Source organism: Varroa jacobsoni, unplaced genomic scaffold (assembly GCF_002532875.2).
Source record: "Varroa jacobsoni isolate VJ856 unplaced genomic scaffold, vjacob_1.0 scaffold_598, whole genome shotgun sequence".
Lineage (NCBI taxonomy): Eukaryota > Metazoa > Arthropoda > Arachnida > Mesostigmata > Varroidae > Varroa > Varroa jacobsoni.
The window spans coordinates 1-21,892 of record NW_019213500.1 but is presented as its reverse complement, the minus strand read 5'-3'; the positions used below and the strand labels follow the sequence as shown (position 1 = coordinate 21,892).

The following is a 21,892-nucleotide window of genomic DNA, read 5'->3' as shown; positions in this document are numbered from 1 at the left end:
GTCCGCCCAGCGCTTCCCATCAATGGCAATGATAGCTAGATCGAAACAGCCGCTGTTCTGCGAAGGAGGCGGATATTATTTAAAATGGTGATGAACTGGACTTCATATGGGCAACAGCTTCCCGACTTGCCCAGACTTTCCTGTTCTACCTCGGAAATGTCGAACGATTTCACTTGGCTTATCGTCGGCAAAGGCGTCGTCGAACAAAACCATTTGTGGCGAGTGAATGCCATAACCGACGAGTGGCTTCGTTCAACCTATGGCACGTCATCGGCCGTGAAGTTGGTCCAATGAGCAGACGGTTGGTTATAGGTACTGGGCATCGTGGGTCCGACCGACCAGAAGAGCTTGGAGGTGCTGCCACGAGCTTCTACCAACGTAGTTCAGCTGCTGACATCGACCGGCGAAATGCTGGTGTGCAAACGACGGGTAGGACTTTTTTTTTGAGATTTTTTGGCCTTTTAAATTGTTATCTTTATCATCGTCGTCGTCGTCGTCATAGTTGTCATCAAAATGATGGTTCAACCGGGAGTAGGAGCATCGGCTGCAATGGGCATTTATCGTGCTACAGTCTTGAACATTCAGACTACCCGAAACGAGACAACAGTTTGGACGCCTCTCGACTATATATTAAACGGAGAAATAGCTCGTAGAGGAAACGTATTATGAGTTAAATATTACAAGCAAGCAATATCCAAATGTATAAGAGGGACAGAGCGGGCAAATCGAGCCGGTAGCAACAGGCAGATAAGCAAGCTACCAAAAAACCTTTTAGAACAATAGCATTGAGAGGGTAATCGCATTAGGAAGTTCACGCGCCACAAAGATCTACTCCACAAATTTGCTTCCCTACATGTAAAGTAAGTTATACTATAATAAGCATGCTGCAATAGCGAGCGCGAAGTGTCAGAATAATAAGCCACTGAGCTCGGCTTTATTTTAGAATAGCTGTTTAGCTGCTTACGTAAAAAACTTTCTTATATCGCCCGAACTACAAGTTAATAAAAACGAAACATACATTTCATACTTTTCAGCTCCCATTAGCTAGCTTGTCTAGTTTCAGTGAGAGGCCCGGTAATAGTAAACTAAGCGCTTCGAACATTATACCTGCAACGTTAGACACTGTAGCACGACACGAAGTGTGTCTACGCTTGAATTCGAACGCAATAACCCCACAAGCCTGGAGGCTGTTAGTGCTGTCGCTGTTATCTGTATAGCCATTACGATTTTTATTTAGTAACTTGCTTTTTTTTTCCGTACTACGTCATATAGTCTACCAAATCAGATTGGCCGGACGTTGTTTCGTCAAGTAAAAACACTGCACACACCCTCATCGCTGTATAGTGCTACGACCATGGAGCGACGACCATGACAGTTCTTCTGTTGTCTATTGCCGTGTTTTTAAAAAGTTGCCGCCCGCCACTGCAGCTGGGGTAAACTGGCTGCAGACGCCCCCGTAGTTGTCTTCCAGCCGCTGTTGCTATGGAGATCATCGGCCACTCTCTCGGTCTTGCACTTTGTTCCTCTGTTGCTTTGCTTTGTACTTCGTGCATCCGTTGTTTACCGTAGTCGTAGCATTCGTATGGAGAGATGTATTAAAGAACAACCTGTAAGGCCATGCAGTAATTATGTGGTAAAAACAGAAAAAAAACTATATCCTTATCAAACTCAAGTTATATTTATCTTCTGAATCATTTTAATATATCCGATAAGATGATAATATATCTCGAGATCAGCCGCAATCGAAATACTTGGAAGGTTGGCTAAAATGAGAGCAAACGCAGACAAAAGGCTTGGGGCCTGCCACTTTTAATATCTATTGGTACCGCAGAACCATTCTGAGATACAGCTTAAACGTATTATTAAGTCTATCAAAAAAGTTACTAATCCGTTCCATTACATATTGTCGCTTAGATATAAAAGAAAATCGGTTTTCTCAATTCTATATAAACTTCACACGCACAGCCTTCAGTCAATCGGCAACGATCTTAGTGAAGATACGCCTCACTGTATAGAGTTCGTTCAGTAGCACCAATATTGTAAATAACGGCGATATCAGCGCGTACGGTGTTCGATGGCTGTTACTAAGACAGCTGCCCCTACAACGGCCGTAGTAGCGACGTTGATCCTTGCGGTCGATCTAGAGTTGACGTTAGGGCCCGCCAGTGCAGAATTCTGCGATTTTCCGCACATAACATAACATAAGGCTACAGTTGATGCTGTTGCTCAGTGCTGTGGAAGCTGCGTAGAGAACGCCAGAGGAAAACGTGCGACTCACGAATGCTAGCGGATGCACGACCGTACACGCCATTATTAGCTATTACAAACATTTACATTACAAAAAGCTTTTATTATTCGAGCACACGTATACGTATAAAGCAGCAATAGCAACAACAACGACAGATGAGATCAGATGAACAGACAAACTCTGGCCGTGATTGTTAGTACCATGAGAACCGCAATGGCGTCTGCGACAATGGGGTCAAGTGCAGGTAATTAAAAAGTCGGAAGATATAACTTGTGCGCGTACCAGTTTCAATGGATGCCTGACTCGTTTAAACGCAATGAAGCTAATGGTACAATCTTGGGCGAAGGTTGTTGTTGTCGCTTTTATCACCGTCATCAGACGCAGGATCTTAAATAGTAGATTTGGTAATAAATAAGGTTGCGGCGGTGAGGATGGAAACGCAAATACTATCACTAGCAGTTCCATTAAAGCTCACAAACAAACCGAGAAATTCGATGTCGCAAACTCTGCCGCTGAGAAGTCGAAGTAAGTTCACCGCCGATACGTTGCTTCACGGTTACGCGAGCTCTAACTCATTTATAGCTTTTTGGTTTTGGCGGCCAAATAACATTAGTGAGTAATAGAAATTAAACGATTGGGGCTAAAAGACGATTTGATGTATCAGCTTTATAATATACCAAACGAATCCACAACATAATAACAAAGTTACAGCTATAAGAGAAACATCAGTAGTAGAAAAAAAAAAAGTCAGACTGTTACTATTAGCGATATTTGATAACAGGCATTGAACCGTGTGATTGAATAGCGTTTTGCTTTCCGCAGCAGTCCAGTCAGTATTCGTCTATAAAACAGGAAGCTTTATTTAGTCGTCTGTTTAGTCAAGGGTGTGATCTTACGGTACAATTTCGGCGTGTCTATACAATGCCATTACGTAAACTATCGACGATAAATCAACAGTAGGTGATATGACGAGTTCAAGTCGGCGTATAACGGCACTGTATAATGCAGCGCCAATACACCCACACGGGCGTGAATCCCTGACGATACGAAATACAGGCACTTCTACATACATGCCTATTTTTTCGCGTTGTTAAAACCGGCTGCTAACAAGCAGCGCTACTCAATGTTGAATTGGTATATCACTACATGTACGACTACTATATTGTATAAAAGTGTGGTCGATAGAACAAGATGCGACAAGCAAAAATCAAAAATACGGAGATAACAACAACAGCAGCAGCAGAGCCGTCAAACGTGTACGAACGAACGCCGTCTTTCATTGTTTTATTACACGAATTAGATATAATTTTTGCTACTCATTGCGTTTCGCCTGTGCTTTTTTAAAATTTTGTTGCCTTTCCCTGTTTTTCGTCAAAGAATCTTTACTGCGTTGTTTACTTAATTATCATCATCATCGTCATCATCTTGAGTAATCCCATCATCTGTTTTTTGCGTTAGTTCTTTGCTTGCAAAGTTTAGGTTGCTGGTGACGGGTGATGCCCACACTTGTCCCCTATTTCCTTCAAGATACCCTCAACAGCTCACCATGAGCTTAACTGAACATTACTACTTTAGTCGCTGTGGCCGCGTCAATGCCTAGCGCTTTTCATATGAGGTAAGCCAGCTTGAGCATGCATAGGAACGCACAAAACTCCTGGAAAAATCAAGTCCGCCGTGGGGTTTATGTGTGCGTCAAAGCAGCGGCCATCAAGATCCGTAACACCACGACGATCGGCAGAAACGCGACGGCGGCACCATACAACCATCACCTGCTGCTCTGGGCAAGGTGCCTATGAGATCTCCTGACGCAGTCGGCGCTAGATACATTTTGGCAAAAACGTGGTGCAGGTGAACACTAAGCGCTGAGCATCATCGGAGTAATTCGTGTGTCCGGAACGAACAAGGATTGACTGGGGTGCTAAATGGAGCTATGGGAACTAGTGGAACTTCCTGCAAACACATTTACAGGAGCAATGGCTACCATATAGCAGCAACCGACATCGAGGGCTAAGGTATAGCCTGAATATATTTCTTAAGTTTCGAATACGAAAGCGGGCGAAAATGCAAGAAGAATCGCCTATTTTGCCTCTGAGAAGAGGTAATTAGAAGGCTGCCATATGCAAGTTAACATTCATATTACACATCTTTGTGAATATATGATATTTGTGACATGTGATAAGGCTCATAATAATAATAATAACGATAATAATAATGTGTAACGAAATAATTCTTCGGTAAAAAATTATATTAGCCAAAAGCATGCTGGAACCAGTGTATAAAGTTATATATATATATATATATAGGTAACTTAAAAACAGTGGGATGAAATTATCGTTTCAGCACGTATATAAAGTTGTTTCGGTTGAAGTCGGTGGAAAAAACATCAACGATGTCTTTTGGTTCGTTTGAGCGCCGTGATCTGGCAACTGGCAGCGGCACGTGAGTCGCCTCTTAGGCCTAGTCGTCTGAAGAGTAGACTTGCGGTGCAGGACATTTTCTTCCGGAAATGTCGATTTTTCCTGAACCCGCCACAGTTCGTTAACAGCGCGGAATAAAGGTGACATGTGCTTTTTGAGAATTTAATTATCTGCAGGGCTGTACTAAAGCGAGTGTTTTGATAACTATTCATTTGGGATACACTCAAAACAACAAGAGAAAGGCTAACGGCTTGTAAGCTGAACTGAAACACTTCAACTGAGGCACAACCGCGACTGGTTAAATCTGCAACATAGATGACCCTCTGCTCAGAGTCCTTTGTGCGCTTCTCACAACGCAAAGCCAGCTGGTTACTTGAGAGAACAAAAAAAAAAACGCCAAAATGTGTCGAAGGAAAGTTAATCTGGAACGTATTTGATTTTCGAAAACGTTATGGCTTTTTTAGTTTCGTAAGGTTTTCAAATTCATCCCTTTACACCCTGTGTGGGCAAAATAGAACTCTTTTCAAATGCTTATTTCTCTGGCTTCGTTCTTCTATGGACGTAGTAATCGAGCGATTGATATACAGAGAGTAACAGGGCAAAGAAATAACATTTTACGTCATTATATATGACAGTAGAAACGCAAAAAAGAACCTATACGGACGGCTAATTTACTTAACGCCGACAAAAATGCCGTGAGCACATTTCATTTGGCCAGAGTGTTTTTTCTTTAACTATAGCTTTATTACGCTTCATTGTATTAGCTGCGAAGTATAAGGATACAAACGCAATACGACCGCACTATCCATCTCAAACCATTCGAAAACCAGTCGCTGCTAATACTGGGTAGGCACGCGACTGAATAAATTCCATAGTGACATTTCCTGCGTTCAGTTTAAACTGTCATTTGTCAATGTGGCTGGTAAATAATAATAGGGTAGCAAATCTGGCCCCTGATAAAGGCACACGGATGGATGGATCAGCAGATTACTCGAATTACCCTCAGCCACAAATTAGCGCAATATACCACTGTTTACATTATATTGTACACTATTTTCGTACTACAGCCCATCGTCTATCCCCGGCTTGCATTATGTATCGGTGTATATATCTGCCGTAGACGACGTCCGCAGACCGCTATCGACGCTGTTTTCCCAACGGAGATCAGTGCTGGGTCCGGATCAGCTTGGTAGCGGTTTTCTCACTGCTTTAGGCGTGCCGTATACAAATAGATTTTGCCGTCCTTCACGCCAGAATATACTACTTTATAGGCTATTATGATTCGATAGTTTGTTGTTATTATTATTGTTTTTCACTGTGACTCGAGTCGGCTGTTTACTCTATGTAATTTATTCCGCTGCAGGCCTGCTCAATCACGCCCTTTCAAAAGGGTTGGCAAAATTTCTGCGCTCGCTTCCATTTGAAGATCTCGCAACGGACATCGCAGGTCAGCCTGTCAACGCTAAACTACACAAAATGGATGAATAGTCAGACCGATGGTTTGATTGGAAGACTAAAAGCTTTAGGCGGTGGTCAACCTCCACCGAAGTATCACTGCGAATGTAAAACATCTGATTGCGTCTTCGGCTGTTAGAGTCGTCACTGTCGCCACCAAGTGCGCCGCTACTGCGACAGCAAAAAACAGCGCGTACAAACGTCGCTATCGCTTAGATTTTTATCATGTCACGTTGCTGATTACGAGATATTTTGCTGGGTTGCAGTATAGCGCTATCAGCAACAACAACGCCATGATCATGATCATAGTGGTCGTCTGCATCCTCAGTAATGTAAACTGTGAGCTCTACGGGCAGGCTAGACCGTACACAGATCCATGTAAGATACATCAATGTGTGTATTTCGGTATATATGGAAAGGCAAGACAAGTGCAATGCGACATCGTCATGACAGGTCTCATAGTCGCGAAAGACAAGAGGATGTTGGAATGGAAAAGATACCATTAATGCGCGTCAGTGGCGACGCGAAGCGTCGAGCAGGCGCGTGCGCGCCAATGAACAAATGAGCAAGCAACGAGTCGATGGTCAGCTGCATAATGACGTTGATCGATAGCTTTTCTACTTGTTTTTCTCTTGTTTTTTTTCATGGTTTCCGCTTAACGAATACCCGATGCCCCTCCCTTGGCGATACTAGGTTGTTTTGCATCGAAAATTTATGCCCAACCATCTCACGGCAGCGGGCCCGCTATTTCCCTGTCAACTTTTCAAGCGAAGGAAAAGAACTATTTAAAAAAGAATTATTATTGAAACAACAATCACAAGTCAGAAATCTAGATTTCGTGGTATGAGACAGAAGCAAACTAGCTATCCTTGTAACTTTCAATCTTGCCTTGCGTGTATACATGTTGAGATGTCAAATTCGGCAACGTTGTTAGGCACTTTGTCAGAGGGCTGGCTACCAGCACCGAGATGAAGTATGTCTACGCTCGAATTGAATCCAGTCTACCCCGTATCCCTGAAATTAGTAGGCAAACGCGCTACCCGCTAAGCTACCACGAAGACAGGTATTTTCGCCAAGACTAACCCAAACTACTACGTCGACTAATATGAATTATTTAGAGAATACTGGCTGAAGCAGGACAGGAAACAAAAAAAAAAAATAATCGTAGCTGTCCTAGACATATTGGTGAAATATAATTTTTAAGGTCTAACGACCTAAGCAAATCTGGACGTTAGAGATACATTTCGATACAAAAAAAAATCAAATTCTTTTTATCGAAGCAAAGCTTGGCAATGAAACCATGATGATATCTCCTCCAGAATTTACATAATATCGAAAGTAACGTCGTAATGTTACATATTATCTCATTAGCGGTGTTGTTCATTGCTTGATAGTATGTCCACACGCGTACGGACATGATTCGGGTAAAAGCAGTAAATTGATCGATTTTATCGTGACATATTTAACGGTCATATATTATATTAACTTTATAAATATATAGTATAAAGCGTAATCACTTAAATCATTGTTCCAAAAAGTTTGCAACTATCATTAACTGCTATAACAACGATGAAGCGGAACAGGGAGTATCATCGAATACTTTTGTTGGCTAAAAGCGCCATTAAAGCTATTTGAAGAGTTCTAGTAAGCTAGCGACTTTGGCCTACGCAGCACCGTTTGACGCTAAAATAACTCAATTAGACCGACAGACATGCAACTGCAACGAGTGACGTATAAGCAGCGGACTTATTCGGTTGATACACGAAGCTGGGTATCCCCATCTCGGTTGAGGCTTGGGCCGAATCTCAACTTGAAAGTTGAGCGAATGCTTTGAACGGTCGGACGAAACCATTTTCGTCTAGCCATGGTGGAAGGGGTAACCATCGGCGGTTACCATCACGAGATTCGTCTTCGAGTGAAAAAGAATGGGGTGACGATGGCCACGAATAAAGCCAGTGGTAAGTTCTAACTGACTCGAACGTCGTTGTTAAATGAAAATTAGGAAAGACTTACTATACTGCACGACGTAGTGCCACATCAACGAATCACTTTAGAATAATACTGCTAGTACTACTAAGATTGTGGATTTGAACAGGTTCAGATTGATAAATAGATGATGGTTACTGTTAAACTGATCATCAGCGATGCCGCCGTCAACGTGTTAATCTAATCCTTACGTAAAGTTTACGGAAGATCCGCTTCCGATAGAGCGGTACGGTTGACCGGCGTAGCAACAGTTTCGCAGGTTTAGCGCCCAGCGTCTCTGCCGCTAGACAAACCATTGAGCCACCGTTCCTGCTATAGCATTAGCCTATGTGAAGATCTACGGATCGTTGTCGCATTGGTTCATAGAGAGAACAGGCGGGCAGCTGTTCTTGAAGCCGACGCGAATGACTCATTGAAAAAGCAGACGATTTCTGTTTGTTTGTTACGCGACGGCTTCGGCGGCAACGTGACTGGCTAAATAGAGCAACGTACCTTATTTTACCGTTCCGGTTCCTAAAACCGCCAGACGACAAATGCGCATAAGGCTCACTGTATTTCCTGGCATTGTTCTTGGCTCGATGGCTATCGGTGTATCGTTCAAAAGACAGTTTTCGTGTGTTAAATACTTCTGATACACTATAATAATCCAATAATGATAAATATGTGATTGAGATCCTATTTAGTGTGTGGTGAAATTCTGTCAGGCTTTCACGGTCTGTTTTTGTCTAACCCGTCCCGTAAACAGGAATGAATATGGCAAACACGCTCGTCCAGACGTCGTGAGCGGCGAGAGAAGGGGAGAGAGCGACGCGGCGACTGTTACGCCAATACCCGCTTTTAGGTTTGTTTACTTTAGTATACACTCTCGGTGAATTATTTCATAAAAAAACAACGAGCACATTACATTCTGTAAATAGTTTTCGATTCTGTGGTTAGCGAATCCGCTCGATACGCAGCTCGTGTCACCGACACGTCATGGTCAATCACGTTCGAACGATGATGTACAATGCTGTTTAATTCCTTTCTCGTAACACGTTACGTAGATGAGAGACTGCGATGCACGCTATGATAAAGTTGCCTCTGTTGCAGCTGTCGGAAGAAGCCAACTATGATGTATCCGACTAAATGGTCTGTGCTTCGAGGGACTATTTATTATAGCTGATGTAGCTCGAATCGAGTGAAGAAGAGCTGTAGCTGGTTTTGCTAATCGTCAGTCCCACCGCGGCCATGCGACAGCCGTAAAGCATCAACAGTTAATATTTATTGTTATTTAGCTGTTGAGCTTGCTGGCTGGCCGTGGTCGCGATCGTATCGGACGCTGGATATTCGGAATTGGTCATTTTGGTGGCGAACGAAACGGCTACGAATTGAATCTGAGCGCCCCGCCATTACAAAGGCCACAACCACTGACACTTTCCTATCTATTCATTACATCATAGACGCGCACCATTCCAACAGCAATACGGATCCCAGCGTCATCCACGAATACCGTCACCACGATCGTCACGGGCGTCATCAATAACGTCAGCGACAATAACAACTACAGCAAGATTAGAAAGCTGCTTAACAACATAAATCGAACTTCCGGTGACCGTGGTCCGTGGCGATGTCGTTCGGCGGCCACCGACGCAGTCGTCGTCGTCGTCGTCGTCGCCGCAGTTGCCGTTCACTGCCGCCCTACTAGCAGACGGAAATTCTATAATATTTTCCGAATCCCTGATCATCATCCGCATCATCATCATCATCATCGCACAGGCCACTGCCACGATCACTGTTGCCTGTAACCTGGCTGCCCTGGACAGACGATTGACATCAAGGAACGAAGGAATAAGTGCGGAGGCATAAAAAGGCCATGGAAAACGATGTTGGCGTACATGGACATAAAAATCCGCTTATCCGACCCACCAACCTATAGCTCTGGTTAACCGTAGCGGACAGCTGGCGTCGTACACGCTGCGGTCACTGCTGCTTCTTCTCCTGCTTGTGTTATTAGCTTGTAAGTGCCGGCTTGTGGATGTGACGTTTGGCTACGATCGTGTCAGATCGATCAGCGGAAGGAAGAGCATTGAGACTGATGCTTAGCTAGCTGGCTGGCTGGCTGGCTGGCTAGCTAGCTGATCGACGGTTGACATTATCTTGGGATGGAACGGAGCACGGGGATTATGGCACCCGCTAGAACCATCGGTTGCCACCTGCATCTCGTCGTTTTGGCGCTAAATTTCGATACGTGAACGTTACAATGTTAATGTTCACACCAGCGGTCGTACTGAAGCCAGTGTCATTTTATGTGACTCTATCTACTTCTATTGACCGACTATTGCAATAAACAGCATCGACTTGTATCGGTATTATAGGCATCATCAGAACTCCACCAATGATCGAATTTGTCGTCAGAATAGCTACACATTAGCTAGACACTTCGGTAAGGTCGAGATTGCACATTTCTATTTTAGATTCGATGTCCCAGCAGCGACAATGAAAACGGTGACGACAATATCGGGGGCGTCGTTATTTACATACGCCACCACATAATCGATAGTAACAAGCAGATCTGTATGCATACACACCCCGAAGAAAGGAATAGACGAAAACGATATACATGGGCTTAAAAAACAGCATACATACGCCGAAAAATGCATACATTCTTCTCAAATGACATCTTACTTGCCATTGCTCTGTAACAGATTTTCAACACCAACAGCTTCGTCCATCAGCAATTGCGTAGCCTAGCCGGTGCCATGAAGCCAACGCCGCCCTCACCGTTAACGTTTTAACCATTTACGAGGACGTAGTAACAACGGCAGTGAGAGCCAGCATCGTCGCAGCGATTGCCTCCCTCTCACTTGGATCACACCCCTCTCTTGGGCAACAATGTCAGTTCCACGTTTTGATGCCAACATCCTGCCCAAGTTGGCTGAAATCCCGACATCGATACAGATACAGCTGCTCCAGCCAGCGCTACAGCTGTTGGCGCCGCGGCTTCCAGCAACCAAACCGGGAAGATACGAACGCTCGAGCCGTCATAGCAGCCCATATCGTACCAGCAAGAACACAGCAACCGCCGCCACCTCGCTGCCATTACAAGCGACCAATACCCCAATTGGTAACGGCTGGGCCGCTGGAAACACGGGCCGTATTGAGATGCTCCGGAAAGAAAAATACTGAAATGCTACTGATTCCGCTTTCTTTTAAAGTAATTAGCTTTTTCAGGAAACAAAGAACCACTGAAAAATAATAAAAACGACAACTAGTGGCAACCGTAACCAAATGGAACACTGACCTCCTCCCGTTCACAGAAGAAAAATGTTAAGTTGAAACAAACATCGATAATATTACAGGCAGCAACGTCTATAGGAACCGTGTTCTATATATGTGTATAAATATATATTAACCATTAACCATGACTACAGCTTTTGTCGAGAACCTAAATCACAAATCATTTTCAAAACAGTCTTTTTTGACAAAACAAATCCACCGGGATTAAACTGGTCACAGGCCAAGGGCAACAGAAATGCAAGGGCTCAGACCTGCCAAAAAGTTCAAAAGCGCAAAGAGCCGCCAAAAAGTTTCTAAAGAACTAACCGTTGGATCTAATCTAAAAGATCAATTAGACATTTTTTCTATGAAGCGACCGTTAATTTTTATGCTAAAGGCCTAGGTGTATCAAAAATGGCTTTTGAGCCATTTTGATAGATTTTTAAGCCTTTTAAATTTAAACATTGTTGAAGATGTTCTGGGTAGTCCCATGAGAACCCCTCCGGATTTCCCATAAGCTTAGAGAGAACCAGTGACAACGCAGGCTGTTGATTTGGAACAAAGCGGTTTTTCATCCCGATGGAGTTCGTGGGTCGTGAAAAGGTGAGGGGATAATAGCTAATCTTCGCTCGAATTTTGAAAACGACACACTGCTTTTAACCACGAGGAGTTTTTTCTTTGTTCTAAAAAGAACTTGGGCTCTTCTGGTACGAAAATCAACGGATGAACGCATGCTTGGGTTCTAGCTACAATTCTAGCTAAAGTTCATCCGAATTCGAATGCCCCACTCTGTATGCATAAAGTGTATACCTATGACTTTCACCTTTGTTACTTTGCAGTGGCGTGTGCGCGGAACTGTCAGTATTAATCACTGCAAGAAAAAATGTCCAGGGAATTTACTCGACTTGTGCCGGGGAGACATGCATCACATAAAGGGGAAACAGTTCGCATGGCTTACTTAGCCGCATTGTTATCTTCGTAGGATGCAAAATGCGGCGGGGTGTGAGGGTACTACGATAAACGGCAAGGACTCAGCTACTTTCGCATTCTCTGCTGTGTTTCAAGGTTTATTCAAGAATAATTCCGACCTGAAAGAAGCCATCGAGGGCGCCTGTTCATTAAAGCCAGCTGAACGAAATGTCCGCCTAACACAATTTCCAGTAACGACGGGCTTCGGTTTTTCATTAACACGCCAGTTGATCAAATGAAACCATATAAATGGTACTGGCAGCAGCGATCTAACAGCAATACCTGTATAACTTTTGGTGATCTTCACCCTAACAACTTTCGCTTACGGCATGGCAATGCGACATGTCTATGGTTTCGGAATCAGGACTATAGCATCAACCGAACACTGACCATTGAGAATTAGTAGTAACAGGGATGCGGAATGCTCTGTCAATAGACATCCGATAGGCAGATACTTACTCTGCAAATACTCGCCAACGTTTGAAAATAAGGATCAACTTAGCTGCTGAACGAGACTTTTCCCTGGTTTGTTGCTCCATGAAATAAAGGATGCCTACAACGTTAATTTCATCGCCACCAGCGTAGTGCTCCACCAAATTAAGCTTAACTTCTTTATAACTGATAGTAGTTGAAACAGCTGTTGTTGCCCTCTTCGCGAAGTCAATCAATATCTAGGTCCGCTCGAAGCACGGGAAGCTCGCTAGTTGTAGACAAAACGTTCTTTCTAATTTCGCAGCGACAACTAATCACTTCTTAGCAAACGCTTTGTTTTAAAACAAGTACTCCACCTGTTCTGACAGTAGAAAAATCATACGTTTTCTTTTTTTTGGCGTCGTACATTTAGTATGAATGTGTGTGTTTACAGGCACGAGAGAATCTATCGACGAACCCTAAGGAGATAGTATATAGCCAGCTTTTTTTTTTATCTCGATAACTTTGCTAAAACGAAGAAAACGTTATTCGAATATGTACGCATCATATTCTATGTTACCATTGTCGACCATTATTTCTATTTTACATTTAATAACGCAAATAGCTAATGCCCCCGCTAGTTCTGCTGCTGATGCAGAGGGCTATTAACATTAGCGTATGACTTTGGCACAGTAGTATCATCATTGCTAAAATTACTAACAACTTTTACTATTCACCACAATCCACATATACATACATACATACATGATGCAGCCAGCCGGCTATGCGCATTGCACGACGCGGAAATAGGGGCGTTCGCTTAATGCACGTAATGTACGCGCGTGTTCTTTCGCGCCACAGTTGCGGTTCGCGTTGTTGTCAATGATGATACTGATTATGATGCTGATGATTATCGTGACGCTCGTGAGTGCAGTTCACAAGAAGGGACGTCACAAAGCTCAGATAGAAAAGGTCGTTTATTGCTAACGAAAAATGTTCGACAGTAGACAGACGAAAGCCGACCTGCTACCCGGCGGCCATCGGCGGCTTTCATTGATGAAGATGATGACGCCGAGGCTGTAGTAGAAGCGTTCGTGAGCCGCTAGATTTCGTATGTGATGAATACGCCTGAATTTGTGATACTGCCACTCACCGTGTGAGCAATAGTAATAACAGCGGTAAGCGGGTTATTTCACGAATCAATCGATTTGTTCATCATCATTGTAGTCATCATTATAACAACAAAAAAAAAACTAGTAATTTTCGCATAATCGTATTTGTACCGGGCGATGGCTTCCATTTTTTCATTTAAGAGTAGTAGCTGGACAGCAGGAGCTAACCATAAAGTCGCATAGTACTAGAAGCGGCTCAAAAAACATCCTGTCATGCTAACAGAAACCGTTACAGCTAATTATATAATTTCATCCCCATACGTAGCTAAAAAACGTTCCGGCGTTGGCTTAGCCGACGACAACAAATTCTGCCAGTATCTAAACAGCAACATCAATAGGGATTTCGAATAATGTAGGGAACTGCAGCAAACGCATTTATTGATGCTATTACCACCGACATGTTTTGTCAGGCCTCCCTGTCGTACCCCACCATGATGCATTCGGATAATCCTGTGCGCTACCGAATAAGCTACGAATTAATGGTCCTCCTTAGATTGTCTTTTCCCTTTCGACCATTTTTTTTTATAGGATACATATAGCCTCGCCATATGAAGGAAGCGAAGTGGCTGACTTGCATCGAAGATCGACTCAACACGTGTACAAATTCACTATCTTGGCAGTGAATCTGTCACAAGAGCTTAGCAGCATCGATCGAATGGCAACTGCCACAGAGGTAATTTTGTTTGCTAGTTGCATGGGCCTTTTACTATTACATTCTGTGTTTCTCGTACGCGCGTGTATGGCTGTCGTATAATTAGTGTAGCCGGCGTAACGAAAAATAGACGAGTTTGTTGCATGCGACGTCAGAACGATCTTTTACTTATGTTTGTATGCGTATAAACTAGTGGTCTCACGACGTTGTTGCTGGGGCGTTCGTTTCAAGACCGCGAGCTCTTCCGCTGAAAACCGTCAGGCCTACTGCGGAGCAAGCGGCCACTATAGATCAGCAGAGATTCTGCTGTAGCCGGACGCCTGCACACCAAATCGAGGAAGGCGTATTTTGCATTCGTCCGCCGTCACACAGCCCAGCACGCTCTCACGGAAATGCGGCTGGTCCAAGCGGTTGCCTTCCGACGCACCTATGGAGGATCGCACGCTGCCTGGACATAGCAATTAACACATTACATAAGCATCACCATATCAACACGGTTGTAGACATAGTTTACTGGTACGTACCTATCGGGCGCGTATGTATGCATGCGATGGTATAAAAATTTAAAGCCACTTTTCCATGTAAAAAGTATTCGCCTTAATATTGACGTAGCCATGCTATTGGAACGCTGAACCCTTCTAGGGCGCAACAACGATGGCGGCAATGACACCGAAAGAAAAAAACCAAATAAAAAAAGGAACTAATGATTCCTAATTCAAAAAACGTGGACATCATCTGCGTATAGCATTCAACGTGTCAGATCACTATGGTTAGCTAAATAATGCTATTTCAATCAATCTTCTGTGTCCAGTAATGATGTATTCGGCAGTTGCTGTTTTCTGGTTAGCTAAGGTTTGAGGAGAACTGAATGATCAATCTGGGTGCGATTAAGCGTTTCATCGATAGTAGCTGAAAGGCTACTGGAGGCTATACATGTGCAGTGAAAACCGTTTGAAAGTAAGATAAAGACATATACATCTGTATCAATCCGCTTCACCCGTAAAAAACGACCTACAATTATATGATTGATTAGACAGATAATAAGAAATCTTTCTGTTTATTAAACGTTTTTCGATAAAGCCATAGCCCATTTTAGATTGTTAAGACAAAGACCAAGCTAACCATTGGCTATAACAGTTCTGGCATCGATGAAGATTACATCAAAATGAAGATCCATTTTGCAAAGCAACATGCCGGTATTAGTACGACAAACTGTAACGTAAACGATGAACGAAAGTAATAACTATCTCGAGTGTTACAATTAAGCAGCAGAAATGATCCCTTGAAAAAGTACAAAGAAAAGTGTCACGAGACATCGTATCGAAATTAAGTTAATAGAAATAGAGCACCGAATGCATAAAACCATTGTTTAACTACACGGTTGTCAACCAGTTCCGCCAATTGAGCACGTGAGATATGAATTAAATAGCGACCTTTACGTCACCGTTTACAAGTTCAAAGAGGACGAGTAGCCACGAATTAATTCGAAACGAAGAGCAGACGCCACAGAATTTTTCGAACTAGTTCTAGAGCGTCGTGGCTCGTTGTTGCTTATCGTCAATTTGACATTGCCGAAACGGGTAGTGTATAATTAACTTTGAGCACGCAATACGATATCGTAATAAAAATTGCAGCATTTAAAAATCTAACTGAAATTGGGATTTATTTAACGCTGTGTGACGCTGGCCAACAGAACAAAGAGGCTATTACGCTGTGCTTACTATTATTGCTATCGATGTTTTTATTATTATTATTATTATCACAGTTATTCCGTTACGATTGGTGGGTAATGAGGGGCTAAAAAAGAAAATTATATAGATAATGCTTTGGGTGATTTTTGTTTTGCCTTTTGACTTTTTTTGTCTTTCGAGGTGTAATTCTGTTGCTGTATAACCCATAGCCGTCGGACTGGTAGTGCTTCGACAGTGATTCTACAAATTGAGCGTTTATGTTCTCGGAGCGATGCCAATAGTTTGGCCAGCGTCCACAAGCGACACAGCCGCACGTAGGAGTCGCTTGACAGCGGGTTCAACAAATAGTGAATAATGCTAACAAAAAGATCAAGATTGATATTTAAGCGCACTCTGCTACACCTCGACCGTTCGACTACCCGCATCATCGATTCTTAGTCAGTCAATTATTCGATTGATGTGTTAAGTAGCTAACCTTAGCGACGCTACAGGGGCAAGGATATTGTAAAAATCAACGAATCGATCAATGACTTAAACAAACAGTTTTGCCTATCTCGTTACGGCCGTTTGTCACTTGTCAGTGAGCGCACAGGCACTTCCACCAACAACGAATTCGAAAAAAAAAAGTTTTATGAAATTTCAATAGATTCGTATGCGCCTTGTGTCTAAGCACTGTTTGTTTACGCAGGTGATATTACTATAGACAAAAAAAAAAAAAGATAATCTGAATTAAAGGTTAAGTCTTGCACTCGTCCACTTTTCAAAGGAAAAGCATGGATTTATATCAAACAAAAAAAACCTTTCTTTGATCAACGGAAGGAACGCTATTGTTTAACGGTAATTTTAGCGAAGTTCGACTCTGACCTGTTCACCAAAATTCGCGCTTGTTTTTCTGTGGTAATCGCACGAATACTCAGGGACAACCCACAAGAGTCTCGCAGCCCGTGAACCCAGTCGTCGGATTTCCTCCACGTTTCTATTCACTAACGAGGCTATTCATTAAAATTATTTTGTCTACTAGTTTTCCTTTTCGTTACTACTTTTTGCCGTTTAGATCTTTATTTGCGGTAATCTTGCATCAAATGCGAGCCGTCGCACACCGGGCTACCTGCTGCCGATGGTACCAGTGCAGAAAATAAACAGAGACCCGACATCTTTATCAAGAGATACAGAAAAGCGCATGTGAGCACGAAGCTCATAAAGAACACTTATTAACAATCAGACATTTTGTCATACCTTAACAACGTGAATATCTCAATGGCTCAAGGGTCTTTAGCATACTGTCGTACATATTACAAAAAATACAGCAGATTAAAGGAAAAAAACATTCGTATCGCTAATTGAAGGGGTCAGCTCAACGTATTTTTACGTGCGTGCATTATTTAAATGCAGCGGATGCGGTTGTACTTACTCAGTTACATCAAACGAACACAAAAACGCTATTAACAATACAAAAATGCTATTTTCAACAGTATCAACTATTCATGGCATTAAAAATTGCCCAGCGGCTCCACACGTAAACATCTTATCGGTTTAGATAACTGTACGCATTTATATGGCCAAGGAGCGATTCTCTAGTAACTTTTTACCGACCGAAGAATGTTCTGATTGTGGGAATGCATTAATTACGTGCCACTTCGAACGTGAGAGGTTAGCTATGGTCATGCTACTGATAAAAAGCATAAACGCAACTTAATGTTTACGGTTTGATTGTAAAAAGTCTGTCGCACGATAATTCAACTGTGTTAGCGGATATCGAGGATCTACCCCATGATGCACTGACAATCCCTGAGTACAGGCTCAATACATAGAAACTCTGACGTATAGCTACAGACAAGCGGGCACAATAATGATTAGATGAGGGCGGCGGTTGTTTTTTGGCCTGTTCCCACATAAATACCACAGCCCCTCGTTGACACTGTCAATGTAGTGCTGTATGTAGGCAATGTGCAGTACGGGCACCCATAGCATCGGCTGGCAGTCTATGCAGACTATGTCAATACGATATGGAATAGAATATAGAAGCCGTAGGATAGCTAGAGCTCTCTATTATATCAGGTGACCGAACCGATTTATGACTTCCATGTTTGTCCTTAATAGATCAAAGCAGAAACAACAGATCCACCGGCCGTAACCACGTCAGCACAATCAGTATAAGCAGTCAATGTGCACAGAACTTATGCAACGATTCATATGCTCAAGGGCAAGGTTTCTTTTCGTCTAACATTCGCTATGCCGTTGCTCGTTGGCTTGTAGGGTGGCATTTACGGCCTGAATAGGACAGAGCAACCGTCAAGCAAAATCTGCAGCGCACGTAAGGAGGGGCGACTTCACACTTCGGTGAACATGAACAATGATTCAACAGCATGAGTCACATCAGATCTCAGTGTATAAATGATATGCATGTCCATATACGTCGTGGATTTTACTTTGATGACTGCAGTTCTTTTATGTGATTTGTACTCTTGCCTGGCGTTTCGCTTATAGTTAGTGTCTTGCTAGTTGGGGGACCTGTATTTGCTTGCCATGAATCACAACGGTGCTGTTATAAAAGAGTGGCGAAGAAGTATACCCATGGCAACTCTAGGGATGTGAAAATATATCTATGATGCACGTTTCTATTAAAACCAATTTAGGTTTCCTTTTAATACGAATGCTGTGTTTTGTTTTTGCCACAGTTATAAGGTCAACACTTTACTGATAGTGTACTTCCGCCGTAAGCCTGCCTTTGATTCCCACTGCATGTTATAATATGAATGTTTAAGCGTTGTTTATTGCGGGAACTGGCAATTCGTTTTCTATGAGTTTCACTCTCTTCCATTCTCATCAGAATAATATCAGAAACCGATGGTAGAGTTTGGACTTGGCGGCCAAACACGCCAAACACGTACAGGACGCAGAACAGTGAACAAAAACAAGGTTACAATTGAAAATATACTTTAGGTATAATGAAGAAAGTAAGCAGGTTGTTACGACGGAGTTCTCTCATAACCTGGATGACAGCCTTCTTCTCGGCTACTGATTCAGTTCGACCTTCATTTCGATGGACTCATTTGTGCGCTCCGGCTGCTACAACTACTACGACCACTTCACGTTAATGGTCATACCAACTTCGCGTCCAATACTACCGTAGCCTGCAAGTCTATGGACACACTGTCCGATCTATGAAAATGCGGGAATTCCGTGGGAGTAGATGATATTTCTGGGAGACTAGCTCGTTTTTCATTTTCATCGCTCTATTATGAACAGAACTGGCAAGCGTGCTATATTCGTCGGATTTTCTTGACGGCAGTCATTTTTATAGCAAATAGCAGAAAATGACTGACGATTCTGAGTGGTTACTCACAGCTAGTCCCAGAGCCAGTACAACGAGAAATCTAGCTTGTAACTGCATATGTAGATGTTAGATTCCATAGTAGATCAACCCACATGGTAGCATCGTATCATATCCTGATATGGGGCGATGTGCAGTAGATATTTTCGTTCGACCATAGCAACCGATCAGACTTATGTGGACTCGACAAATACATGCTTGCGACGATCAGTCATTCTCAGGCTGTAGTTTAAATAGATATATTAGTTCTCATCTTAGAACTGCGCTAGATTAGAATAGTAGTTGGTCAGGCAGCAGCCGGGAGCCTTGCCACGCACCTGTTTTTCTATGAAATACTCTATGTTACTTTAGGTAGAGGTAGCATTGAATAGCGCCCAGCTATTCTTTAGTAGTTATAATATAATAGCGTTTTCGCAATAAAATGTAAAAGCAATTTTTATGTAACACACCTTAAGAGGCGACACCATTTGCAGACAAATAAACGCTTGTGCGGTTGATAATATGTTAGCGCGGACGGTGGTGTTGGTCATTGCCTTAATGTTTTTAAATGATGTCCTGACGTTACAACGTAAATAATAAAAACAAGGTTGCTAATTTTTATTTACAACTGACGGGGTACGCATGGGATCCACGTGCTATGCCAATGTTCTTTTCATACTTGCTAATTAAATTGATTAAATTGAAAAGTAAAAGTTATCAGTGCAACAAAGAAAGAAAGAAACCTCGTCTCGTTCCTAGGTCTTGTTTCCTCGAGAGTAGACTGAGTGTTTTGGTTTTAGCTCAAGGGGAAAATGGGCCAAATCGATCATCGCTGGATCGAGACTCAACTGTCGCAGTCTCCCGATTAAGGTTGGTCGCCACCACTGCTACACAATGGAGTACCCATCTGACTTGCGGTTACAGCAGCTAAACCCCGCATTTTATTATTTATCACGCCATCGTAATCAGTCTGATAAGGCGTCTTTTAATAATAATAATGATTTCCACAATGAACCGTTGTGCTGCTAATTCAAATTGAGCTTTACCCTGAAATCGAAATAATAAGGTAACGTTGTACAGTTTCGACTTACGTACGCGCTAAAAGTTATAAATAGAACCAATCGAGGTCAACCGTTGGAACGTGGAGCCTTATAGAATTTTCACGTATCTATTCCGCTTCGTTCGTAGAGATACAATCGGCAAAAAATCAAAACATTGGACAGCGAGGTCTCTCATCCGTCATATCCGCAATGGCGAAACGCAGTTTACATCAAACAAAATAATATGTTCAATCAGTAGATAGGAACAAGAAAATAGGATACTATACAATTTTGTATAAATACAGAGGGATAAAAACGTTTCCAGGAAGTTTATGTATCCTATCAGATTTGAGGAACGAGCTGATATGACATGAAACGGATGACCGTTTGTCATTTTGACAGAATGCCAATGGTAAACAACCAGTGGCATGCCAAAGTTTGTAGCGGCCCATGAGTTCGAGCCTGCACATACTATAGATCGAACTGTTGGTTTAACTTACCTTGGGCATCGGCGGTGCTCGGATGCACTGTTCCATCTTGACAGATTCGTACGTCCTTGAGGTTCTCGACGAGGAATACTCCTGGAAGCGCGGCGGGCGAACCGTTCTGGTTAGCCGAGCCCTTAGGTCGCTTAGTACGGACACCGCCTTCACTTGCGTACGCTGTCGTACCGCGATGTTCAATCCACAGTCGCTGCAGTGTTTTGCATGCCTGAAACGCCAACGCCCAAGCGTGCTCTTCACTCATTGGCGCGCCGAAGGCGTCGAGGATTTCGAATAGAGAAACAAATCCCTCCGCTATGACGGCCGGTGTCTGCTGTTCGGCAGGCATACCCATGGCGATGTCAGTGATCGTAACGTTTCTCTAGCGCTCAGCTAAACGCTAGCACAGACAGGATTAACAAGACACTCTTATGCCCACTTCAATAGGGTTAGCACAATAAGTTAATGCGATGCTGAATTCTACCTTGTGAAGTATCCAAAAGCACAACTTTAGGTAATGTAGATCAGGCAGCTAGCCTATCAAAGCGTCGGCGTATGTCGTACTGTACGATAGCTGCGATTGCTCTTTCGGGTAAAGCTCAGTCGAGAGTGGAGTTTTTGCGCACGACGGCAACAGTGACGGCGGCCGCGATGGCGCACAATCAGTGATCAAGGTGCCAGGCGAAATAAATTATATATACAATAGCCACCGCACAAACACATACACGCACACACACCCATACACACATACACATGCACGCACGCACGCACACACACACACACACACACACACACACACAC

The 21,892-nt window shown here is 43.0% G+C and overlaps 1 protein-coding gene across 4 annotated transcripts in view; it reads right to left on the bottom strand.

Moving 5' to 3' along the window:
* LOC111261824 (protein spire homolog 2) overlaps nt 1-21,886 on the bottom strand; it is a 158,020-nt gene extending 136,134 nt beyond the window's left edge. For all 4 annotated transcript variants that reach the window (XM_022835646.2, XM_022835645.2, XM_022835644.2 and 1 more), the window contains exon 1: nt 21,110-21,886. In XM_022835646.2, the coding sequence (XP_022691381.1) occupies nt 21,110-21,446 (337 nt within the window). In that variant the 5' untranslated portion in view covers nt 21,447-21,886. The remainder of the gene's footprint in view (nt 1-21,109) is intronic.
* Between the last annotated feature and the right edge of the window lie 6 nt (nt 21,887-21,892).